This window comes from Chamaea fasciata, unplaced genomic scaffold (assembly GCF_029207755.1).
Source record: "Chamaea fasciata isolate MVZ Bird 193981 ecotype frontalis unplaced genomic scaffold, bChaFas1.0.hap1 SCAF_16, whole genome shotgun sequence".
Classification (NCBI taxonomy): domain Eukaryota; kingdom Metazoa; phylum Chordata; class Aves; order Passeriformes; family Sylviidae; genus Chamaea; species Chamaea fasciata.
This window is the reverse complement of record NW_027094101.1, coordinates 9,037,462-9,062,183: the sequence shown is the minus strand read 5'-3', so window position 1 is coordinate 9,062,183 and position 24,722 is coordinate 9,037,462. Positions and strand designations below refer to the sequence as shown.

The 24,722-nt window shown below is 52.4% G+C and overlaps 1 protein-coding gene across 1 annotated transcript in view; it reads left to right on the top strand.

The window, feature by feature from the left end:
• The window catches only part of CACNA1H (calcium voltage-gated channel subunit alpha1 H), a 112,498-nt gene that overhangs the window by 55,030 nt on the left and 32,746 nt on the right, over positions 1 to 24,722 (top strand). The window contains exons 9-23 of the mRNA XM_066198495.1: positions 5,883 to 6,034; positions 7,272 to 7,457; positions 8,702 to 8,819; positions 10,748 to 10,903; positions 13,939 to 14,029; positions 15,344 to 15,552; positions 18,259 to 18,675; positions 19,434 to 19,534; positions 19,887 to 20,010; positions 20,129 to 20,197; positions 20,311 to 20,495; positions 22,327 to 22,453; positions 22,771 to 22,896; positions 23,391 to 23,480; positions 24,231 to 24,423. Coding sequence (XP_066054592.1) covers positions 5,883 to 6,034; positions 7,272 to 7,457; positions 8,702 to 8,819; positions 10,748 to 10,903; positions 13,939 to 14,029; positions 15,344 to 15,552; positions 18,259 to 18,675; positions 19,434 to 19,534; positions 19,887 to 20,010; positions 20,129 to 20,197; positions 20,311 to 20,495; positions 22,327 to 22,453; positions 22,771 to 22,896; positions 23,391 to 23,480; positions 24,231 to 24,423 — 2,344 coding nt within the window. The remainder of the gene's footprint in view (positions 1 to 5,882; positions 6,035 to 7,271; positions 7,458 to 8,701; positions 8,820 to 10,747; positions 10,904 to 13,938; positions 14,030 to 15,343; positions 15,553 to 18,258; positions 18,676 to 19,433; positions 19,535 to 19,886; positions 20,011 to 20,128; positions 20,198 to 20,310; positions 20,496 to 22,326; positions 22,454 to 22,770; positions 22,897 to 23,390; positions 23,481 to 24,230; positions 24,424 to 24,722) is intronic.

Genomic DNA, 24,722 nt, shown 5'->3' with positions numbered 1-24,722 from the left:
CTCTCTTCCATGCCCCAATCAAGTTTTTTGGTTTTTATTTTTTTTCCTGGGTTTTTTTTTTTTTGGTTTGGTTTGGTTTGGTTTGGTTTGGTTTGGTTTGGTTTTTTTGTCCCTAGGTGGGACTGGACTGGTCCATAAATTCCCTGGATTCCTTCTCCTCTCTCTGCACTCTCTCTGCGGGTTTTAATTCCCTGACACAGGTGAACTCCGCGGCGACGGAGAACCCGGTGATTGGAGAGTTATAATCGCCTGAAAATTTATAATTGCCCCAAAAAACGAGGTGAGGGGAGGAAACACGGAATGCCCGGGAGGCAGGCAGGGATTGACAGATCATTGCTGTGCCTGCTCGGAGCCTCTGCGCGCTGAACTCTGAACTGCAACATCTAAAGCAGAAAAGCCAACACAAACAAGCTCTGCAAAGTCCCATTGACAGCTTTAGGCTCGGGACTAAGAGAAAAAAAAAAAAAAAAAGAAAGAAAAAAAAAACCCCAGCCCAAGTGCAAAGGATGTTTATGAGACTCAATGTTCTGAGTTTGTTTACTGCTCCTCGGGGCTCTGCCACTCTCAGCTCTCCCGGCTCAGGAGAAGTTGAGCTGCTTTTGGAGGGGGGGATTTCTGAAGGAGAACACGTTTTTACATTTTTTTCCGGAACCTTCCCTTGGTCCTTCAGCAGGAAGGAGGCGGCGCTGGCAGAGCCCCTTTTTCTCCGCTGTGAGGGATGCGGGTGTGATTATTCCTCCCGAAATTTCAGGAGCGGGAAGGTGTCCAGTTGTCCTGCTGGGAACGAGCCTGAATTATGTAAAATAGCAGCTGGTGGATGGCAGCAATCAAAGGAGACCAGGGAGAAGGTGGGCGAGAGGAAAGAGAGGCACAAAGAGATCCCTGGTCCTCAGAGGAGCTGCAGGAATTCAGGTGCACAAAGAGAATCCGAGGCTGCAAATTCCACCCCTTCACCCTCTGCTTGGAGGAGCCACCCATAATTTGACCGCGGTGGGGTTGTCTTTTCTGGGATCCCGTGGTCCCAGGCAGCCTCTGGGGGTCCTTGCTAAAACCACACAAAAAAGGACCTGATCTTCCGAGGTTTTCAGCCCTCAGCTATTCAGGAAAGGATTTTTTCTGTTCTGTTTATCCGAGCCCAGAATGAACTGTTTGAGGTCTGTCCCTAATAACAGCACAGTTTGGAATTGCTGGAATATCCTGCAGGGTAAATATGGCCTTGGAAATGGGGCAGAGGGGGGACGTGCTTTGCCTCCAGTCAAGGCTTGCTCTGATTTAAACTCAAGGATGCTGAAATCTTCCAAATGATCCCACACAGTTCCTGCCCTTCCCTTGAATAGTGGGAAACTCAATCCTGCAGCCCAAGGATGATTTAAACCTGGAATTCTAAAGGTTGGGCTCAAATCTGAACTTTTTGGAGGGTTCCCTGGGCTCTGCCAGTGGGACTTGGGGTTAAACCATTCTGTGCTCGTTTTTGGTGGCAGTTTCCAGCATGGCCATCCCCATTCCAGCCTCCACACCCAGACTGGGGGATCCTCATGCCAGCATTGCCACTCTTCTCCCATATCCTAAGGATTCCTGGGCATTTTGGATCCTCCTGCAATTCCACATGGTCACCTTCCGGCTCTGGAATCCTGGACTAGTGTGAAGGTCAATAATTGCAGCAGCAAAAGATGTGGAGATCCCCAAAGCTGCTGGGGGGGTCCTGCTCTCCCTCTTTGTGTTTGGAAAAGGAATTTTTTCCTGATGCAGCTTGGAGCCCAATGGTGGGCAGGCATTTTCCCCGCCAGAGTCGTTAAGGCTTTGGGAAAAAAAATTGGCAAAAAAAGCAAAAAAGCCCTCCACTTTAGACCAACTCTCCTGGAAGTGCCTCATTATGCTGCCAAGCTTTGTTACACCTCCTGATCCGAGCTGCATTTCGTGACGGAGCCACTGCTTGAGCCAAAAGCCTCAAGTTTCCAGCTCCGAGCAGGTCAGAAGGAGACATTGCAGCAATCTGAAAGCACTGTTGCAATTTTCGTTTTTTCTCCCAGCCAGGAAGTCGGAGGAAAACAATCCTCGCCGTGAAAAAAAGCTTTGTTTTCAGCCGATCGACGGGCTTGTTTCACCCGGAGGAAAAAAAAAAAAATTAAGACTCCTGGAAAAATTCCTGCTCTGGGATCGGCATTCATTTGGACAAAAAAAAAAAAAAAAAAAACCAACAGTGGCTCCTAGTGGCTGCCTCCAAGGGAATGGCCAAATCCATCTTGGGTGTCCCTTCCCTGACCCTTCTCGTGGGTCTCTGCTCGTCAGCGAGCGGGGAATTTGCGCTGCTGATGAGCAATAAACCGTTTTCAGAAGGCACGAAAACATCCCGGTTTCCCGGGCGCCCGTCGGTGTCAGGAGAAGGTAATTCCACGGGGAGGCTGGAGCGCTGGACGCTTGGCTCGTCTTGCTCCTCTCAGCATCCACTCCGACAATCCCCGAGCTCCCGGCAGAGCTTGGCCGCCGTTCAGGCCCATCCGTCCTTGTCTGTACCCGGCGGGTCCTGCCCGGTGTCCCGGCAGGATCCTGCTCTGACATCCCTGCTCGCAGCTGGCCCTGTCATCACGTTCAGAGCTGCCTGGCTCCCAACGCCATCCCAGAAGGATAATGAAGATCCCCGAGGTGAGGTTTTGCAGTGTCAGCCCCGCCGCTCCAATCTGCTGGATCAGCTCCTGGGGAGCAGCTGCTGACGTTCCAGGCCACCTCCTTGTCCTCTCCTGTCCCTCGTGGACTCTCTCCCCCCCCGCCCCCGCCTCCCTGACAGACCACTGCGGATTTTTTTTTTCTCCCGGGCTTCAGTAGGAAGCAAAAGTCACGGTGCTGGAGGTGAAGCAGAAAGGGCACAAATCGTCAGAGGAAATGGGGAAATAAATTCAGGATTGGCTCTGTGCTCCACAGGCCGCAGGAGAATCTTGGGTTTGCCTAAGAAAACCTGGGGTTTTAGAGAGTAACGATGTACAAATTCCTTTTATTTGCAAAACTCCTTTTGTTTTCAAAATTCCTTTTGTTTTTAGGGTGTTTTCGGGGTTGCTCAGCTTTTCAGACTCGACACTGACTTATTTGGTGGTGTCTCTGAGATTGTCTTGTCGTGTTGCTCTCGATGACCTTCGAGGTCTTTTCCAGCCTCAGCAATTCTGTGCTTCTATATCCCCATTATTCCAGGATTCGGGATTTTGAAGTGATCACCAGGAAGCCCAATTTTTATGATGGAATTGTAACTCCCGGCAGCAGCAAGGGGAATTTGGAGAACCCCACACTGTGTTCGCCCTCGGTGCATGAGGCTGCTGCTCTGTGGGAGAGGAAGAAGTTCTGGGAATAGCAGTGGGCAGGTTTTCCGTGTTTCCCAGGGGGAAAAAGTGCTGGGGAACAGCAGGGAAAACAACAGAACAACCCCAGCAAGCTGCAGGTTCCTGTCGGGAATGACGGTGGCTTCTTCTCCAAGACAGTCAGCAACAGGACCAGAGGAAATGGCCTCCCAAGGACATGTCCCTCCAGTGGCAGGGGAGGCTCGGGTTGGACATCACAAGGATGGGAAGGGTGCTCGGGCACTGGGAGGTTTGGAGTGCCCATCCCTGGAGGTGCCCAAGGAATTCCTGGAGGTGGCACTCAGAGCTCTGGGCTGGGGACAAGGTGGGGATCAGGCCCAGCTTGATGGTCCTGGAGGTCTTTTCCAACCTCATCGATCCTGGGATTCCGTGCAATTCCTTGCTGGTGATTGTCATTAATTTCCCAGCCTCAGCCTGTCACCGACACCCTGTTCCAGGAGCTCTCCTCCGTCTGTGCCCGCGGGGACACGAGACTTTAATGAGTTATTTTGCTCCTTGTCAAGAATTCCCTCGTCCAACCCGGCCCGGGGGGGGGGACCCTGAACGTGCCAGGTCCTGACAGAGCTCGGGGACGCTGCCAGCGCCGTGTCCTGCCACCACGGGGGCTCGGAGCTGGCCAGCCTGGGAGCCTGCGGGGCTATTTTGGGATCAGTCTCTGTGGAGAGATGCTTCAATTCCACCCCTGAGCGGCCCTGAGCCTCTGAGGGGTTTTGGGTTTTGTTTTTCGTTTTTTGATTTTGTTTTGGTTTTGGGGGGTTTTTTGGGGGGTTTTTTTTGTTTTTTTTTTGTTGTTGTTGTTTGTGGGGGGTTTTTTGGTTTTGTTTTTGTTGGTTTTGTTTGTTTGTTTCGGGGTTTTTTTGTTGGGGGGGTTGTTTGGTTGGTTTTTGGGATTGGTTTTGGTTTTTTTGGGTTTTGTTTTTTGGGTTTTTTGGTTTTAGGGGGCTTTGTTGGTTTTTTGTTTGTTTGGCTTTTTGGGGGTTTTTTGGTTTTGTTTTAGGGGTTTGGTTTGGTTTGGTTTTTGGGGAGTTTTTGTTTGGTTGGTTTTGGTTTTTTGGGGGTTTTTTTGCCTCTCCCCGGGTTGTTTTGGCTTCGTGAGGGAAAGGAATGGGATGGACGAGCTCTGCCTGGCGTGAGGGAATCGGGCCCTGCTGCTCAGGTGTTGGACAGGAAAGAGCCGCACATTTCCCAGCCCTTCTCCCGGTATCCCATGGCAATTGGAGCTTATGGATTAGAACCAGGAGCTCTGAGTGCTCTTCCCCCCCGGATAAATGGTTGAGCAGCAGACAGACGATTGCAGGGAGTAATTTAGCGGTGAATGATGGCTCATTAGCAGCCCACGGGCTGCAGGGGATGTGTGGGCTCTTCCCGAATCCCGGTTTAACTCTTTCGCCCTCTCCTTCCGCTGCCAAAGGAGTTGGATATGCCGAGTGGGGGAGTTCAGTGCGATGGTGCTACGGTGGTTTCTCCTTCAGAGCCTCAAACAGTGCAACAAAACCCCCAAAAAACCCAGCCAGTTCTTAACCCCCGTAACGAGGGATGGGGAATAAAGACAATTATTATCAGTCCGGGAGATGAGTCAGATATGAAAATCACACCTTTTCCCAGACAGTGTCCTTACGCTGAGGAAAAGGAAATGAAAAAGGCTCGTTTTGTCTCACAGAGGAGCAGGCCTGGAACTGGAAATGCTCATTCCAGCAGAGCCGAGTCCTCCTGGAAGGAGCAGCTCCGGGGAGTGAACAACCCGATCCCACCTTTTCCCGTTTCCCCTGCCGCGTTTGGGAGCCCGGGTGGGCTTTGCTGCACTTCCCAGGAAAGGAATGGAACGTCTGGAGCCCTAGGGGATGTGGTGCTGCGATGGAAGAGTGGCATGGAAAAATCTTGGATTTCAGCTCTATTAATATTAAAACTCAGAGATCCTGAATGCAATCCTGGCACTCAGGGCCACGCTGCTGTCACTTAAAATCTGCCGGTTTTAGGAAAGACCATTTTGGGGTTTTTAGGGGAAATTCCCAAAGGGAGATAAGTACCTCAAGAGGCATTAAACTATTGATCCCACTCACTTAAATTGTTTTGGGGTTTGTTTCCTAATGCTCTTCGGAGATGTCTGGAAGAAAAAGAAAAATGGGGATTTTTTAAATGAATAGAGCTGTGATATTCCTGTATCCAAACCGGTCTGGATGTAGCAACATCCATAAAGTTCTGCTGGACTTGGTGCAGTAAAAGCAGAGTGATCCATGTGGATCCAGGCAGATTCCAGCCTGGAGAATTCCGTCCTGGAACAATGAACAAAACCCTCTCCTTTGTGCAGCTTGAATTATTTCGGGTTAGGGCACAGTTGTTCTCCAGCTGCTCCAGAAGTGGGATCCTGTGATTCCAGTAAAACCCACCGGGACTCTCCAGGAGGTTTATCTGCTGTCCCCCTCAGACATTCCTTTTTCTCCACAGCTTTCCAGAAGGAGCACAAACCCCCAGCGGGAGGAACATTCCCGGCCTTTCCCATTTTTTTCTCTGACCACGTTCCTTTTCTGCCCGCAGCCCGACGAGCTGACCAACGCCCTGGAGATCAGCAACATCGTCTTCACCAGCATGTTTGCCCTGGAGATGCTCCTGAAGCTCCTGGCCTTCGGAATCTTCGGCTACATCAAGAACCCCTACAACATCTTCGACGGGATCATCGTGGTCATCAGGTCACTGCTGGTCCTTTCCCCACTTTTTTGGAGGGATTTTTTTTTCAGATGAGTTGGGGACTGGGATGGGGATCGGGGATGGCAAGGGGGATTTAGGTTGGATTTTCAGGACAAAGTTTTTTACTGCAAGAGCGATAAAGTGCTGGAATGGAGGCAGTGGAGTCATCATCCCTGGAAGTGTTTAAAAAAAATTGGATGTGGCGCTTGGTGCCATGGTTTAGTTGATGAGGAGCTGTTAGGGGATGGGTTGGACTCGATGATCTTAAAAGTCTCTCCCAACCTGGTGATTCTGTGATCCCATGCGTGAATCCAGGGCTGGGATGTGCTGGACTTTTGGATTCCTGTCCAAAGTAAATCAACCTGGCAGATGGAGAGGAAAATCTATTTATGCCACACATCTGGCACTGGGGTGGATTTTCCACTCCAGGGCGGCGTGGCTGGTCCTGGGAAAGGGGTACTGGGAGTGTCCCCGTGCCAGCAGCGTCCTCCCTGTCCCGAATTACCCCAGCTCGGCTGGAACTGGGCAAGCAGGAGGGGAAGGGAGGGCCCTGTTCCTCTGTGCTCCCCAGGGGACACTGTCCCAGCCCAAACTGGGGTGCCCCAGCCGCACCCCAGTGCTGGGATCCTTTCTGATCACCCCTCAGTCAGTCATTTGGAACAAAGAATTCCAGGGGCACGGAGATGTAAAGCAGGAGAGCGCCCTCGGCACATCCCTTAGATCCAGACAAGGTTCAAGGTTCTGAGCAAAGGTCCTTCTGTGGCCTGATCAAACCAACACCCCCCAAAACACCCCTCTAAAGAATGTCCAAAGGGAGATAAATACCTCCACGGACATAAAACCACTCGTCCTGCTGACTTGAAATGGGGTTTTTTGTGTCCCTAATTCTCTTAAGAGAAGCCGGAAGAAAAAAGAAATGCTTTGCTTTAATGAATTGAGCTGTGCTGATATTCCTATATCCAAGGACTGGATATTCCCGGGACAAAGTCATGATCCACACTATTATAGTGGTGCAGACATTGCGAACCCCAGGAAAAAAACCAAACGGGAATTAAGGAGAGAATTTCCCCCAAAACCAGCTGTAAAGGAGACGAGCTGCGCCGCCAGAGGCGCGACCGCACAGCCGGTGGGAACGAAGCCGCTTTTCCAGGAGCAGGAAAAGACAGGATGGGGTGGGGGGGGGAATTCCTGGAGGGAATCGTCTCCCACGGTCCTAGCAGTGTCCCCGTGTCCCCGCAGCGTGTGGGAGATCATCGGGCAGTCGGACGGGGGCCTGTCCGTGCTCCGCACCTTCCGCCTGCTGCGCGTGCTGAAGCTGGTGAGGTTCATGCCCGCCCTGCGCCGGCAGCTCGTGGTGCTCATGAAGACCATGGACAATGTGGCCACCTTCTGCATGCTGCTCATGCTCTTCATCTTCATCTTCAGGTGTGGCTCGGTTTGGAGAGGACAGGTAGCTCGCCAGGGGAAAAGCTGGAGCTTCCCTTGGAATGGAGAAATGTAACCCCCCTCCCTCTGAATTATTCTGGTTTTGAAATTAAGGGGCTTTTCAGGTAAAGATATGGGAATAGAAATAACAGTCCTTTACTGGGAATATTAAAAATACCAATGTAGCTGTACAAAAAAAACCCGAGCAAACAAAAAAATATTAGAAACACTGCCAGAGTCAGAACACGGCCTGACCCCCTGTTGGTCCCAATCCAGTCCTCCTGCAGTGCCAGCTGCGGTTCTGGTGGAGCAGAGATGATCCTGGAGAAGGGCCCAGCGGTGCTGGGATGGGTCCGATCTCCCTCTGGGAATCCAGGGCACACAGGCTGTGCTGGATCCCAGGTTTGATCCAGGCGGGAATGCTGGGCTCCTCCCCCTGGGTGGAGCCTCTCCCCGTGGGCTGATGGGATTGTATCAGCCCTGCAGTGAGCCTCGATGGCCCATGAACAGCAGAGATCCCCTGGAGGGAGGACGGGTCCTGGAAGGGATAAAGAAACCTGGCCCCACCCGGTTTAACAGCTGCCCATTAACAGAACAGACCCGCGCCCTCCACCCTGGAGCTACGAGGGACGGGTCAGAGAAGAGCTAAAGAAAAAACACCTCCCCGGCCGGTTTCAACAGGTGGCAAATAGAACACACATTTTTGGTTACATATTGTAACCCGAGCCTGCGCTGTTCCACTCCAGGGGTGTGTGACACACCGCCCCTGTGTGTGGGGAGTGCTCACAGTGGGATGTTTACCCCTCTCCAGCCTGGTTTTCATGGAATGCCATCATTCCAGAGGTGAATGAAGGATGCAAACGGGCAATAATTGCCCCTCAGAGGCTCCTGAGCTGTGCCTGTCACTGACTGCACCATGCCAGTGTCAGATTTTGGGATGGAAGCTGTGCAGATTCCAAGATTTCTGTCTGTTTGACCCTCTAATGCCCCTCAGGATCCTTTGCTTGGAAACCAGGGAGCTGGCAACGTGGTTTGTCACTTTTCCAGACAAAGGACATCCTTGATTTTCCTTCAGCGCAGACAACTGCAATGAAATGTGAGGCAGGAGAACTGAATTGCGGGGTCAAAAAAAAAGAAAAAAACAAAACCAAACCAAACACTGGGAGCAGAAAAGCGTCCATAAACCCCCTGCAATCCACATTTCACCCACGGGTTTCTTCCATCTCCCTCTTTCCCCGCTGCAGCATCCTTGGCATGCACCTTTTTGGATGCAAGTTCAGCCTGAAAACTGACACAGGGGACACGGTTCCGGACAGGAAGAATTTTGATTCCCTGCTTTGGGCCATTGTCACCGTGTTCCAGGTAAGCTCTGCGCCCTCGGGGATGTTTTAAGGGGGAACAACGAGGAGTTTTTATTCCACTGAACTCTTCCAGGAGGTGTCAAATTGGGAGCGAAGAGTTATCAGGGCAGAGACCAGCACTGTCCTTATCTCTTATCAGTAAAAGGGGGGCATCCACTCTTTTTTTTCCTTTTTGCTGCTCATCCTGCTCCTGCTCTGCACATCTCTGTTCTCCTTGCCTGCCCCAAAGATGCCCTTTGCAAACAGCTCTGTGTGACTGGGAGTGACAAATCCCCTCACAAATCAGAGCTGGAGGTGGCTGGAGAAGCCTTGGTATGAAAAGTTGTGTTTCCTCTGCAGCCGAGTTCTGGTTTGTGCCTGAAATTCCTGGCAGGAATCAGCTGCTGTTCCAAGGATTTTTTAAATATAAAGATTAGGCTTCTCGCGTTCGAAAGCTCAGGCTTTAGGATCTGAGTGCAACAAGTTGTAAACGAAGTTTCTGAAGGCAGAGTGGCACCACTCGAGGTGGAAACCAGCCCAGAGCCTTCACTGTGGATGTAAATTCTCACAAAGGAACGAGGACAAATCAGCCCCAGCCTCAGAGCTTCCCTTTTCTCCCTTCCCAACACGGGGATTGCTGCATTTCTCCTCGCAGCCCCTCGGGAAATGCAGCTGGCACGGAGCACAGAGGCTCAGGCCCGTGTCCCAGGAAGGTTATTGAGCAGCATGACTCAGTGCAGCACTCCCGTCCCCAAAGCCACCTTGGTTTAGGGGCTTTGAGGCCGTTTTTTCCTGGCAGGAATTAATGTGGAACAAGAGCCTGTCATCCATTTTTCTAAAACCTCTGGGATTTTTGAAGCTGGAGAGTGGAAATCCCTGAGGAAGATCCCTCAGGGCAAAGCTTTGCAGTGATGGGTATTTTATTTTTTTTTCCCAGTGTTTTTACCTAAAGGAAACAACTTCCCCATGGTTCTGGAGCCACTCAATGTCATTTATCTCATTAAAAATCCTGTCCTTTCACCCTTTCCTTCATCTCCAGCTGCCTTCTGAGGAGCAGCCTGAAAGGAGAAGAGCTCTGTGGCCTCAGATCTGTTATCTTCCGATGGTTATCAAAGGAGGCAACATCTCCTCCAAACAATGGGATTAGGACAGTGAATCCTTCACTCTGGGATGTCGTGGATCCAGCCTGTCCTCTCCGGGCAGGGGAGTGCCAGACCTTCCTGCGGGGAGGGGAAGCTTGGCCAGCAGAGGTGCAAAGATCTAAACAAAGGCAAATCCCCACGGCATGATCAGAAATCACACGCAAGGAGCCAAATAAAGGCAATTCCCGAGTGCTTTGGCTCAGGGAAGGTCAGGAGGAGAGGGAAGGTGTGATGGCTCTGGCTTCTTTTCCTCCTCGCCAAGGGCAGGATGAATAATTCACATGGGAAATGTAGATTTTGAGTTCGGACTTGGATGTTTACTACTTCTTATCTATTTACCGTCTCACGAGGCGTGAGCTCTAATTAGCAAGTTAGAGAAATGAGGTAAAATTGAGTGCTTCTAACTCTTCCCAAGGTTATTTGAGTGCCAATTACCCAATAACGAGATAACACCTTTATTATATTAAATATATAATATATTATTATATCTATTATATATATTATAATTATATGTATATATAAAAAATTTATATTTCTGACCCAATAATGACCACCCAAGGCCCGCAATGAGGACCTTTTTCACCCAATTACAGAATTACACCCAAACCCATGAAGAAGAAGGAAGAAGAAGTTGAAGAAGAAGGACAAAGACAACACCCGAAATCCTCCATCTTGACCCACATATATATATTCTAGAACCCCAAATTCTCATTTTCCAGAATTCCAGCAGGAATGGAAGGTGGCAGGGCTCCAGTGCAGCTGCTGTGCTCAGAGGAGCTGAGGCTCTTCCCTTTCCCTTTCCCCGCAGATCCTGACTCAGGAGGACTGGAACGTGGTGCTGTACAACGGGATGGCCTCCACCTCCTCCTGGGCCGCCCTCTACTTCGTGGCCCTGATGACCTTCGGCAATTACGTGCTCTTCAACCTCCTGGTGGCCATCCTGGTGGAGGGATTCCAGGCAGAGGTGAGAGATCCCAGCCCGAGGGAGGGGGACAGAGCTGACACACTCTGTGTGGGGATAACCCACCTCAGGGAAAACATCTGCCCCTGCAGTCAGCCCTAAATTTAAATTGAAGGGGTGCAGATGAGCTGGGCTGGGCACTTGAAGCTCTTCAGGATCAGTCTCTGCAGCCTGAAATTTAAATTTAAGGGAGGGCACCCGGAGCTCTTCTGGATCAGTCTTTGCAGCCCTAAATTTAAATTTAAGGGGTGCAAATGATCTGGGCTGGGCACATGAAGCTCTTCTGGATCAATCTTTGCAGTTAAAGCCCACTGGATGTGGAATGGGAACTGGGGGGCCAGGACTTTGACCTAGAAGAAATAATTTCAGATTAATTTTACTCACCAAATGTCCCGCACATCCCACAGTTTGTGTTTCTATGTGGTGGAACTCAGGCTTTCAATATATTTGAATAAATAAATAAAATCCAAAAAAGATTAAATCAGCCGGCTTCCCTTGATAAGGGGTGGTTGCCTTGTGTCCCAAAAGGAAGTCAGGGCTGCTAAGCAGGACTTTCCCCTCATGAAGCCGGGCTGTACATGACTTTATTCTGAGATTCCACATGTCCCGGCCCTCAGGACCAGGCAGGATGAGACCTGGCTCTGAGCCCTGTCCTTCCCTTGGGACCCCGTCCCTTCTGGAATACTCAAGGCCAGGAGCCCAGCTGTCCAAAAGCTCTTTCCAGGCTGCCAACATTAAATTCTCGGATCTTTAGGATGATGCTATAAGGTGGAAGGAAGTTTTCTCTGCTCAGCAGCCTGGCAGCCCACAGGGACCTTTGCAGGGATCCTTTCAGGGATCTTTGCAGGGATCCTTTCAGGGATCTTTGCAGGGATCTTTTCAGGGATCTTTGCAGGGATCTTTGCAGGGATCTTTGCAGGGATCTTTACAGGGATTTTTGCAGGGATTTTTTCAGGGATCTTTACAGGGATTTTTTCAGGGATCTTTGCAGGGATCTTTGCAGGGATCTTTGCAGGGATCTTTGCAGGGATCTTTGTAGGGATTTTTTCAGGGATCTTTACGGGGATATTTGCAGGGATCTTTGCAGGGATCTTTGCAGGGAACAGCTCCCATTCTTCCCCTGCCCTCTGGGAGGCTGAACCCGGCGCTGATGTGATGGCAGGGCCGGGCAGAGCTCTCTGAGTGCCTGATTGCTCCTGCAGACAGGCAGTTGTGGTTTCCCTGCTCGGCCCTAATGGCTCCTTTCAGAGCTCTCACAGACCACCGTTTAAGTGTGTGTGAGCTCAGCTTTTCTGGATTATTCACCCCAAAGGCCAGCAGCCACAGCCATGGCATTTGCAGGGCACATTTTGCTCTCCACTCCCATTTATTATCAATCCTGACATCAGACCCGTGGGCTTGTCACTTGTCTCAGGGAGAGGTGTTACACAAAACCCTTCTCAGCTGCCAGGGCTCTTCTCAAAGCCTTGCACTGAGAAATGATGGAATCCTGGAATGCTTTGGGTCAGAAGGGACTTTAAAATTCTGGTTCCAACCCCCTGCTGCGGGCAGAGAACCCTGCACCAAACCAGGCTGCAAACCAAAGACAAATTCTCCGTGCAGCTGGGTTTGATTTTTGTCATCCCTGGTTCTGCTGCTGTGCTGGGAACGAGGCAGAATTCTTGTTTTAACCTCTTTGCCCTCTGCCAGGGGGTGGTTCTGAGCGGTCACTGAGGAGAATTTCTCCATTTGCTCAGGTGTCTCTTTTCTTTATCTGGAGAGGGACTCGTGGGAGATCTGTGCAGCTGAGAGCTGCTCTCAGCTCAGAGCCATCAGCAGGGCTTCAGCAAGGACGCTAAAAATTGTCCTGTGAGCCACAGCACACGCTCTCAGCCTGATCCCAGCTCCTCATCTGCCTCTGGGACAAGTTTGCCAGGAGTTTTGCTGGAAGAGAACAGACTGAAACGGCCACAAACCCATTTTTAGTACATTTGTGCTCAGTACGAGTAGCCAGGCTTCAAACGGGGCCGTAATTGCCTATTTGTGCTTACACCGTTCCCGTGTCACTTTGAAATCTCCCGCAGAGCTGCTCCGGGAGAGCAGGCAGACCTTCCCAAATTGTGCAGATCTTTCATCGCCTCTTCGCTGGCGCTCCTGCCCTGAAACAAAGATGGATCGGGGAGCTGGAGCCTCTCAGTCATCCCGGCTGGCAATAAATCACGGGCGAAATGAAGCTCGTTGCCACTTCAGCACCGCGTCTCCGGGAGCCGTGGGGAGTTGTTCAGGCACCAGGCAAGGAGCTGTGCTCCTTTTCCTGGGATCAGCTCCTTAATCCAGCCGTGTGCCATCAGCTGGCACAGATTCCTGCAGCCCTGAGGAATCCTGCTGACGTTCTGCTGGAATCCCTCCCCCAGCAAGGAGAGCCTGAGGATGGATCCACGGTCCCAAGGCTGGTGGTTCCCGGCAGCAGAAATGCACAAAAGGGAAAAGGAGCTGGACTTCCAGGAGGAAAGGCAGGGTGGGGGTGGCCGTTCCCTGCCCTGAGGGGCTGCAGGGCTGCCAGGCAAACTGGCCTCGCTCCCTCCGCCTCAGGTTGCCAAAGAGATTTCCCAAATCTCTTCCCAGCCAGCACCGAGAGAGCAAATCAGATCTAAGTCAATTTTAAGGTGCTGTCAAACACAGGATTAAAACACTCTGACATCGTCTGACAGCAAACCCTGAGTGCTTTCAGCTGGGATCAGGGAGAGGGCAAACAAGGAGCCCCACCATGCCAGGTTTTTCAGTCATTCCTGCAATTCCGGCTGCTCTGGGATGTTTTCCCCTGGGATTTGCTGTTCCTGGAGCAGTGTAGGAAGCACAGAGACGTGGTGACAAGCACAGCACGGGTCTTTCTGTCCCCATGTGTGAAAACAAGGGAGAGGGACTTGCCTGAGATCATTCCCAGGGTGGCCCCAGAGGGAATTTGGCAAAGCCACCCACGGGGAGCGGAGGGAGCTCTGAGCTGCTGAGGAATCCTAATGAATTTGGTTCATTAATTACCCTCCTGCTCCTCTCTGCAGGGAGATGCCAACAGGTCTGACACAGATGAGGACAAGACATCTGCCAACTTCGAGGACGAGTTTGAGAAGCTGAAAGACCTCAGAGCAACAGGTGGGGGGTTTTGTGTCTGCATTTCCCTGGGAAAACCTGGGAGCTCCAGCTCCGCTTCCACAATGGAAGAATCCGGTTTATTTGGCAATTAACCCGACTGCAAAGTCACCAGAGCAGCTCTGCAAAGTGTAGGGGACGCTAAATGAGCACTGATATTTCCTTTAGGCAGATGTTTTCTTCTTAATTTAAACATCCCCAAGATTTTGTAGCCGTGTCTCCTCCTCCCTCCTGCACCATTAGCACAGAGTGCTTTGCCGACAGCGATGTTCTCACCCCACTTCTCGGCAGCTTTTCCAATCAATCATGTTCTCATCTGTTCCTTCTGGTTTCCCACACAAAATGTGTTTTGGGTGAGCTTTGATGGATGGGAAAATGCCGCTGCTCATTTGTGCTCCAGGAGGGTCTGGCAGTGGGTTTGGGGGAAAGGCCCACACTGCTCTGGTGCACTAAAAACACAGAATTGGAGGTGACAGCCTTCCCTTGGCAGCCAGAGGGGTGACAAGAAGGGATCACACACTCTAACAGTGACTGATGGCAAACAGGAGCCACTGCAGTTCCTGCTTCCCTCGATTCCCAGCCTGGGCTCTGCCAGGATCCCTCCAAGTGCTCCCAAACCAGGATTTGTTTCAGCCAAGGATGTGCTGGTTGTGGGGAGCAGGTGGAATTCAGAATTTGTTGGGGAAGCTGAGGCAGAGCTGGGTCACAGGGAGGTGATGGAGCTGCTCAGGCTGGAGATGAAGCAGCAAATCCCCAACACCAAGTGATCAAATGTCCCTTGCAAATGCTTGGGAAGGGGCCCAGAGGACCAAACCTGCACCAGCCTCAAATAAGGAGAGATTTCTGGGGGAAATAAACATTGTCACCTCTGCTCAGGTGACACAGAGCTGGAAACCAGGGCCAGACATGCTGTCAGTCCGAGTCCAGGAGTGACTGTGGCCAGGGGCCAGCTGGTGACTCAACAGCCAAAAGGTTTCAGCAGTTCCAGGCAGAGCTCTTGGTGTGTGACACACTCGGGGGCAGGAGGGACGTGTATGAGAGATGGGATGAGAGATGGGAATGAGATGGGATTAGATGGGATGAGAGATGGGATGCGATGACCTTCAAGGTCCCTTCCAAGCCAAGGCATTCCATAATTCCACAATCCCTTTGGAGGGCACTGAGTTCCCAAACCCCCTCAAGAGCTGGCAGCATTCCCCCTTTCAACGCCGTGGTGGGGGATCTTACAGCCCCCAGCTCCTCCTGGCAGAGCTCCTGCAGCAGGTCCCCGGGAGCAGCGTCCCCTCACGCGGTGTCCTGTGCCCCCTTTCCCCGCAGAGATGAAGATGTACTCGCTGGCTGTCACCCCCAACGGGCACCTGGAGGGCAGGGGGGCCATGCCCCCGCCCATCATCATGCGCACGGCCGCCACCCCCATGCCCACCCCAAAGTGCTCCCCGCACCTGGACTCCCTGCACGCCCTGGGGGACTCGAGGAGAGGCAGCAACGCCTCGCTGGAGCCCGCGGGCTACGACCAGAAGTCCTTGGTAGGTTCAAATCCCCCTCGAGTGACACGGGGCACGGGGTGGTTTTGGTTTCTGGGTGGTGGTGGGGATGTTCTGGGGTGGAAGGGACCCACAGGGAATGGAGGGGATTGTCGCCGGTAGGGACACGAAAGAACCACACTCACCCAGGTTGAGAGGTGAGCAGAGGAAAGAGGAAGTTTATTGTGATTTGGGGTTTAAACAGGATTTGGAGTTTGATCAAGGATTGGAGGACAAGAGGAACACCTCTCTGACCACAGTGGTCAGTTCACCGGTCCATCACAGACTGGTTTATGTTACACCGTGAGAGACCCCACTAGAACTATGTAAACATCATCAGAAGGCTAAAGAATCAGGGCGACAGGGGATGGCCCTTGCAGGGGTTGACCCCACAAGTTGGGTGTTGTCAGCACCAGCTGAGCTCAGCTTAGGGTGACGTGAGAGCTTTGTGCTCAGCTTAGGTTGATGTGAGACGTTTGTGGCAGACGCTGCTGGAGAATGAAAGGGAGGGTGGTGGAGGTGGGGAATGTGCAGAAAGGCAGGAGGAGAACAGGGTTGGGGCTGCAGTGGCAACAGGGCAGCCAAGGACAGTGTGTCCATGGAAAGGGGAAACAGGGATGTGCCGGGATCCAGCGTTTTCCTGCCTGGCACCTCACTGGAAGCCCTTGCCAAACCATCTCCCTGGAGAGCCATAACCTTACCTGGAGATAACCAATCCACATAACCTTAACGAGCCCAGCTACCCTCAGAGGAGGAGCAGGAACCTTTTCCAAGCACACCAGCCATTCGGGATGTCCGGGAGAAGCTGCCAGGTGTCCCTGTGAGGACGAGACCTGCTTCCCCCCTGGTGTTTTAGGGTTGTGTCTTAAATTTACATTGTGTCGGGGGTGAAACATTTTCCCTTGAGCTCTGGTTGTGGGAAAGGTTGTTCCCTTGAGCCCTGCTGGAGGGGAAATTGAGGGAACAAGGGATGAGGGGGTTTGGAATGAGGAGGTGGGATGAGATGATCTTCAAGCTCCCCTCCCAAGCCAAGCCATTCTGTAATTCCACGATTCCTTTGGAAGGCGCTGAGCTCCCAAAGGCCCCTTTAGAGATGGTGACATTCCCCTGACGCCAGGATTGCACCAGGAGCTGCTGCTCTGGCAGCTGTGCCTGCTGCAGGAGGGCAGCCCTGTGCACACAGAGCGGCACAGGCAGCGGGCAGAGTGGATTTTCCTGCTGCTGCTCATCCGTCCCGCTCCGTAGCTGCGGGATCATGTTCAGATCAAGGCAGCAGACCGTGAAGGCACCTCACGCCCAGGCACGGCCACCGCCCCCCTGGCTAAGCTGCTTAGTCAACCTGCTGCCTTTGAAAGGAAAACAGAGCTGACTGCTGTTTGCCTTGGGCTTTCACGGGATTGCGAGCTGCTGCAGAGGGATGTTCATCCTTCCAGTCCTCTCCCGGTGGCAGTGCCACCAGCCAGAGGCAGATGGAGCAGGCAGGGGAGTGCACTGAGGAGGAGGAGGAGGAGGAGGAGGAAGGCAGTTTGCCTTGGTTTGTGCTGGGAGGAAGCCATGGAAGGTAAAGGGAGTTTTCCTCCTGGCTTTTCTGCACTGACCTTCAGCTCTCCCCTCCCGGGAGTTGCCTGGTACCCGCCCAAGTGCACAGATACGCACTGGAATTTGTGGAGGAGAAACGTTCACTCCGCTCCCTCACGCAGCAAACGGAAGGAAAGCCAAAAATAGGGGCACAATTCCCACGAGGCACACTTGGGTGACTCAGGTTCCCTTTGGAAGGCAGGGAAGGTGTGAGCTGAAACCACCTGAACGTGAGCAGAGAACGTGCCGGTTCAGCAAAATGCCACTTATTGGTGTCTTTGGGGTCATTTTTTATGGAGAGTTGGTGTTGCCCAGGACAGAGGACTGGTGGCTGTGCTCCAGCTGTGGCCCAGGACCACCTCCAGTGTGGCCTTGGCCGGGTGCTCCCATCTCCAGGCTGGAATTGGGGTGAAAAGCGGGAATGGGAGGCTGTAGCAGTGTGATTTTAGATGGTGGAGCTGCTACAATTTCCCAATAACCATCTCCTGTGGAAAAACCACTTGGGGAGGATTCAGGTCCACACATTACACACGCCATGGCCAGCTCAGCAAAGAGAGGCAAGAAGGGCCTTTGGTATGACAAATTCCAGTGTAGGTTTATTCCAGCACTCTGAAGGGAATCAGGGACAAAAGACCCGGCCATGTGCTGTGCACAGGGTTAAGTGTGGGGTCAGGAACCAACGGTCTGAGGGCACAGGGGCGGTAGGAAGGGCAGGGCAAAGGGCAGTGACCTATAGAGGACATGGCGCGGCCATACCACAACCGATGGGGAAGTGGGGAAAGAAGAAACCACGAGAATTAGGGACATACGGGGAGAGCAAAACTGGGCTAGATCACACAGTGTTGCAAGGCACCACGGGGGAAGTCTTCTCCTCCAGCCTGGGTGGAAAACTCTATGGCAGATCCTTCCAGGGAATTCCCCTGAGAGGTTCGAGGGATTCCACAGGAGGCCATGACTGGAAATCTCCTCCAGCCTGAGTGGAAAACCCCACGGCAGATCTCTCCAGGGAATTCCTCTGAGGGGTTCAAGGGATTCCACAGGAGGAGGTCGTGACTTCCACCACTCTGGGCAAGACACCTTCGGCTTCCTCCTGCAAACAAACCCCCTCCCAATTCCTTCCTTCTCTCCCAGTCCAGCCTCCGCAGCTCCCCCTGCGCCAACTGGGGCACGGGCAGCACGTGGGGCAGCCGCCGCTCCAGCTGGAACAGCCTGGGCCGGGCTCCCAGCCTCAAGAAGAAGAACCAGTCGGGAGAACGGGAATCGCTGCTCTCCGGGGAGGGGAAAGGCAGCACGGACGACGACTCGGACGACGCCAAATCCAGCACGCTCAGCCGGCCCTCGCTGCCCCGGCGGGCGGAATCCCTGGATTACCGCGGCTCCCAGGAGCTGCCCGAGCTGCTGAGGGTGCCCTCGGTGAGGCAGCTGGGGCTGCTGCCCCCCGAGTTCCACGACTGCAACGGCAAGATGGGCCACGGCCCCGCCGAGTTCTTCCTCAGGGTGGACGGCCACAAGGAGGACGGGCTGGACTACGAGGATGACGTGGAGGATGTGAGTGCTGAGGGAGATGGCGGGAGAGGGGTCGTGTTTAAAGTGGCTTTTCGCATTCCCTAAAAGGATGGATGAGAATTCGGTGTGGAAATGTGCTATCTCCTCAAGGCTGGGGGTAGGGGCTCATGTCTTAAGCGGCTTTTTCCATCCCTAAAAGGATGGATGAAAGTCCAACATGGAAATGTTATGGCCTCAAGGCTGGGGTCGGGAACGGCCTTTCCTTCCTGAAAGATCCCTTTTTGAAGAGATTTTTTTGGGCTGTGATGTTGCAGTGGCATCCCGTGAGGTAAAACTTCCTTTTTTTCCAAAATTGCCTCATTTTTGGGCCGATTGGGATTGTTCCCCCTGGCCCAGGATGCCTCCAAAAATGAGCTGCAGACACAACAGGTGAATGGCTTTGCTCACAGGAGCTGTTTTGGTGTCATGAAAGCATGAAAACCTAAAAAGAAATGTATTCCACTTGAATTTTTGGTCACTTGAGGCCTTTTTGGGTTCGGCACAACTCTTCATCTCAAAATGACACCCTCCCAGAAATCTTCCTCTGTCCTGTCCATCTCTTCCCTTTTCCTACCCCCTTCCTCCTTATTTTCTTGAACAAATGTGACAACGGCCACCACAGCTCTGTCCCCAAAGCTGCGATTGCCCACAGGCACGCTGAAAAGCCATTTACTGCCCCCTCCTTCCACAAAAACACCGTGAAAGTTGAAGAGGCAGGGAAATAAAAGAGGAAGAAAAGGTGTTCCTTCTTTTCTACCCAGAGTTATTGCTACCGGATCCGCAAAGCCCTGGAGCCCTACAAACCCCAGTGGTGCAAGACTCACGAGGACTGGTCCCTCTACCTGTTTTCCCCACAGAACAGGTAAGAAATTCCCGTGGAATTCCAGCCCTGCAGGCATCTGAGGTAATGGAATATTGCATTCCTAGCAGGATTCCCCCTTCCTTGGGAAAAATCCTTCGGAGTTTCAGGAATCCAGTTTCTTGATTTTGAGGTCAAGCTTTCGGTTCGGCACGGGCAGGACTGCGTGGTTCGCCCCGTTGCTGTCAGTGGCTTGGCCAGCGTTAGTAATAATTAATAATTAATGATAATCATGGCTGAAGCCTGGGGAGATGTTGCCTCACCACCTGGGCGCACCAGCAGAAGGGTTCTGGGGAGGAGCCCGTTCCTGACCCCAACTTCCAAAGGATCTGTTCTTTTTCCCACCTTTCCCCAGGTTCCGAGTGACGTGCCAGAAGGTCATTGCCCACAAAATGTTTGACCACGTGGTGCTGGTCTTTATCTTCCTCAACTGCATCACCATAGCTCTGGAGAGACCAGACATCGACCCCCTGAGCACGGTGAGAGCCATTTCCTTCCTCCATCCCCCATCCAGGTTTTCATCTCCTCAGGACCAGACCCTGCAGGAGAAATGTTGGGTTTCTGACCTGTCTCTCTTTGCTGTTCTGTGTTTTCCAGGAAAGGATATTCCTAAGCGTCTCTAATTACATCTTCACTGCCATCTTCGTGGTTGAAATGATGGTTAAGGTAAATTAGAGCTTCACCCCACGGCCCAGAGCGGACCCTGGCAAAGACCAGACCACGCAGGGGTTACGATCTGGGTGAAGATTCCAACGTCTCCCTTCTCCTCCTGGCTGCAGGTGGTGGCTCTTGGCTTTTTCTCCGGGGAGAACACGTACCTGCAGAGCAGCTGGAACGTCCTGGATGGAGTGCTGGTCTTTGTGTCCATCATTGACATCATTGTGTCCATGGCATCAGCGGGAGGAGCCAAAATCCTGGGGGTCCTTCGTGTGCTGAGGCTCCTGCGGACCCTGAGACCTCTCCGGTACGAGCTGATAAATCACAGTTTGGGGAATGCACAAGGTCTGGCTTAATAATACGAAAAAACCGAAATACGACACGGGTAGAGACGTCTTTGGGGACCTCTAAACTCCTTGTGAGGAGCTGTTTGAAAGCAGTGAAATGAGTTCCAATCCATCTCCTCCAGCTGGGAGACGCTCGGCTGGAGTTTGGAGTGAGAGGTGTTGTCACAATCCGGAGCGAGTGCAGTCAGAGCCTCCTCCACACTGCAATTTTATCAGCCCTTCCCAAATCACTCTGGCTCCTTCTTCCACTGCCAGGCATTCCCCAGCAAAGAGGGATTTGCAGTTGATCAGGTGCTGATGAGGATTTGGTAAGCTCCATCATCCTTCCCTGTTCTCCTGACCCTGCCAAACATCCCTGCAAAGCAATTCCTCCCCCAGCGAGGCACAGGAGGGCAGAGCTTCCACTAGTTGAGAACAGGAGTGAAGATAATTTGTATTTTAGTTGTGTTTATGCAATAAAGAGGGATAATGCTTGGGTGGGGGGAGGATTGGATCTGCTCCTGTTCTGGTTTCATCCTGCTTGGTAAGAAACAGGAGCCTTTTTTTATTGAAAATTCAGGGGAATGAGACAGCCCCCTCCAAAAACCTGGACACTTTCTGGGACAAAGCCGTGCTTGTGAGAGTGACAGGAGGAGGGAATCTTTTAGACCACGAGAACAGCAGCCCTTTGTGCTCTGTGTCACCTTAGTGACAAGGAAATCAGTGTTTCTGGCTCCTGGCTGTCCTGCTGGTGGCACCAGGGTCCCCTGGCAGTGCTGGCTGCCCAGGACACGCCGGACAAGTCACCCTGTGTGACCCACAGGAGTGGGAACAGAATCCAGGGCACGGGCAGTTCATGAGGAAAGGGAAGGGGGAAGGAGGGAATTGGTCTTTGAGAATAACTAGGCCAGGTCCTATGAATAGAAAGGAATTCATCACCTCTCACCAGGGCCTCACTGAGCACAGGATGGCTCCAGGGACCATTCCCAACACTTTGGAGGTGCAGTTCAGTCTCCACGTGACTTTTCTCCAACAAGACCCTGTGGAAACGCTGCAGCACAAAACCCTTTTCTCTGGGCTTGGCAGGCACAGGGCGTCATTATCCATGTGAGCCGCAGCTCCCTGCCAGGCCTCGCCCTCCACAAGCCCATCCTCAGAACAAATTTGGTGTTTTTCAGGCAAAACTCCCACCTGGCCATTCCCAGGAAAGCTTGACTTGGGCTGGTTCCACTCCCTCATCCCCAGGGATGGATGCAGGCCCTACTAACACCCCAAACTTGCCTCAGAGCACACCTGGAATCTGCTTCCCGACAGGATTGACCTTTTGGCCGCAGAGCTGTTGACCACAGGCTCCTGTTGGCTAAGAGCCACTCCAGGAACTAGTTAGGAAACAAATCGGAATTGGTCTGTTTGGAAAGCCGTCATGGCCACTGCTGGAGAAAGAGCAGCAGAGGTGCTCCGCAGGCCCACTGGGAAGCTGCTCACGTATTGGGAGAGGAAGGAGGGTCCTGCCTGTGTCCCTGAGCTGGGATCAGAGCCCTCAGAGTGGGATCAGGCTCCTGGGGTGAGGTACAAACACCCCACAGCGGGAACTCCGTGATATCCTGCCCACAGGGACTCTCCCCTCCTCGCTCTGCCCAGCTGTCACTGCCTGAGTTCCATCTGATGTGCCTGGGAAATGTTCTGGTTCCCTGAAGAAATCCCTGCCTGCAGGCAGAGGAGGGTTGTGCAGAGCAGAAGCAGCTGAGTGATAACAGGACAAGCATAAAAATTAAAACTTTCCTCGTCTTGTCATTTTTTTTTTTTCCCCAGAGTCATCAGCAGAGCCCCGGGTCTGAAGCTGGTGGTGGAAACCTTGATCTCCTCCTTGAGGCCTATTGGGAATATTGTTCTCATCTGCTGCGCTTTCTTCATTATCTTTGGGATTTTGGGGGTCCAGGTAGAGTATTTCCCTCCCCTGTCAGGGACTGCTGCAAAAGAGAAGCTGCTTTTGTCACCCGCTGGGGCTGAGGTGGAAATAATGAGCTGAAATGCCTCCGGGGGAAGGTTTCAGTTTGGGAGGAAGAGCCAGGCTTCAGGAGAAATGATCCAGGGTGGGGCTGGCAGCTGCTCCCAGCAAGGATCTCAGGATTAGGAGAACACACAGACCTCCCTGATGAACTCTACTAAAGATAAAGCAGAGAACAGACTTCTCAAAGCTGCTTACTTTTTGTTCTTTTTTTTTTTTTTTTTTTAAATTTGTCCTCTCAAACGCAGCTTTTTAAAGGCAAGTTCTACTACTGTGATGGCCCCGATGTCAAAAACATCACCACGAAGGCCGACTGCACCAACGCTCACTACAGATGGGTCCGGAGGAAATACAACTTCGACAATTTGGGGCAGGTAAAGTCCTCCCTGCAGGGATTTTCCATGGATTTTCACCTGGATGAGCACTAGAGATGTGTGGCTTTAGGAGGCTGTGGAGCCTCCACCATGGGAGGTTTCCAAAATTTTAGATGTCGCGGTCATCTCTCGGCGGGGTGATATTTGCACTCGGTGACCTTCGAGGCCTTTTCCATCCTTGGTCATTCCATGGCTTGATCTGGAAATCTCTGTCTTCCACCCTAAATGTGTAAAAATGGATCAGATCAACTCCTGATCCCTTGCTGCGGTTGTACAATTCCTTGGTTTTAGGAGTGTTGTCCTAAAGCCTCTGCTTTGGGATGCAACCCCTCAACTGCCCCTTTTATTCCCTTGATTTCTGGCTGTGCTGCATGCAGATAAAGAAAACAAGCTGCTTCATAGTGGCTGAAAAGCAGGCCAGGCCCCAGGAGGAGTTGAGAGTTCCTCCTCTGGGGACTGAAAGGTGAGACCAAGCTCTCCTGTCCCTTTTCCAGGCCCTGATGTCCCTGTTTGTCCTCTCCTCCAAGGACGGCTGGGTTAACATCATGTACGACGGGCTGGACGCCGTGGGCATCGACCAACAGGTACCTGCAGGGCCCACATGGGCTCCTCTCTCCCCTCAGGCCTGGGCATTCCGGGGTTTTTTGAAATCCCAGGAAGGAGCAGAGCTGTGGAACCTCCTCCAGATCCCGATCACTCCTTGAGCTGCCGGTTTTCCGTTTTTTTTTGGAGTTGGTTTTCCGCTGCTGCTTCCCGTGGTAGGGCAAGCTCTGACACGCCCTGCGTCAGAGGACGTAGGATGAATTGGAATGAGGGTCCTTGAGGATGGGGAAGCACCGGGAATGTTGTGGAAAAGGCGTTCAGTTTGTGAGTCTCGTGGCGTTTTCCATGGGAAGTCGAGTCTGGCATGAGCAGGACCCACCCAGAGCCACAGCAACGCTTTGGACTTCATTCCCCCCCCACTTCTGAAGATCTGGTAACGACTGAGAGACATTAAGCAGGAGCCCACATCTGAAAAAATTAGAAATCTGGAGCCTATCTTTAGCTGAAACTGTCTTGCTGGTGGGATGATGCTCATCCGCTGAGATTTATCCGGAGCCGTGTGAAACAAACGCCAAAATAATTAAACCCTGTGGGGCGGTTTTGGGTGGGTTTTTGCTCCAAACAGTAAAATTTTAGTCAGTGAGAAGGCGAATGAGAGGAAAACACTTTGGGAAAAACCTCTTCTCCTCCTCCTCCTCCTCCCCCTCCCCAGGCAACCTGTTGCTCCAAAAATCTGACTTAACCCACCCGCTCTGTGCCGCTTCTCCCTCATTTTTTTCCCCTTCTCCCAGCCCATCCAGAACCACAACCCTTGGATGCTGCTCTACTTCATCTCCTTCCTGCTCATCGTCAGCTTCTTCGTGCTCAACATGTTCGTGGGGGTGGTGGTGGAGAACTTCCACAAGTGCCGGCAGCACCAGGAGGCGGAGGAGGCGCGGCGCCGGGAGGAGAAGCGGCTGCGGCGCCTGGAGAAAAAGCGCAGGAGTAAGGAGATGTACCTGTCTGGTCGGTAGAGTGCCTTACGAACCAAAATCTTTCTGAGCCCCGCCTGCTCCCAAAGCGAGATTTCCTTTTGGGTTTGGTGGCTTTTTCGGGGGTTTTTTTGGGTTTTTTTTGTTGTTGGGGATCAGGAGGTTTTGTTGCCTCCTTACATCTTTGGCGGTGCCTTAAGGCTCGGGGCTGGCGACGCCTTGGGATTGTCCTGGTGGGAAGAGCCCACCTGCCTGGGGAGAAAAATCCTCCTCCAGCAGAGTCCTCTCTGCAGGGGTGAGCAGCTTCAGTGC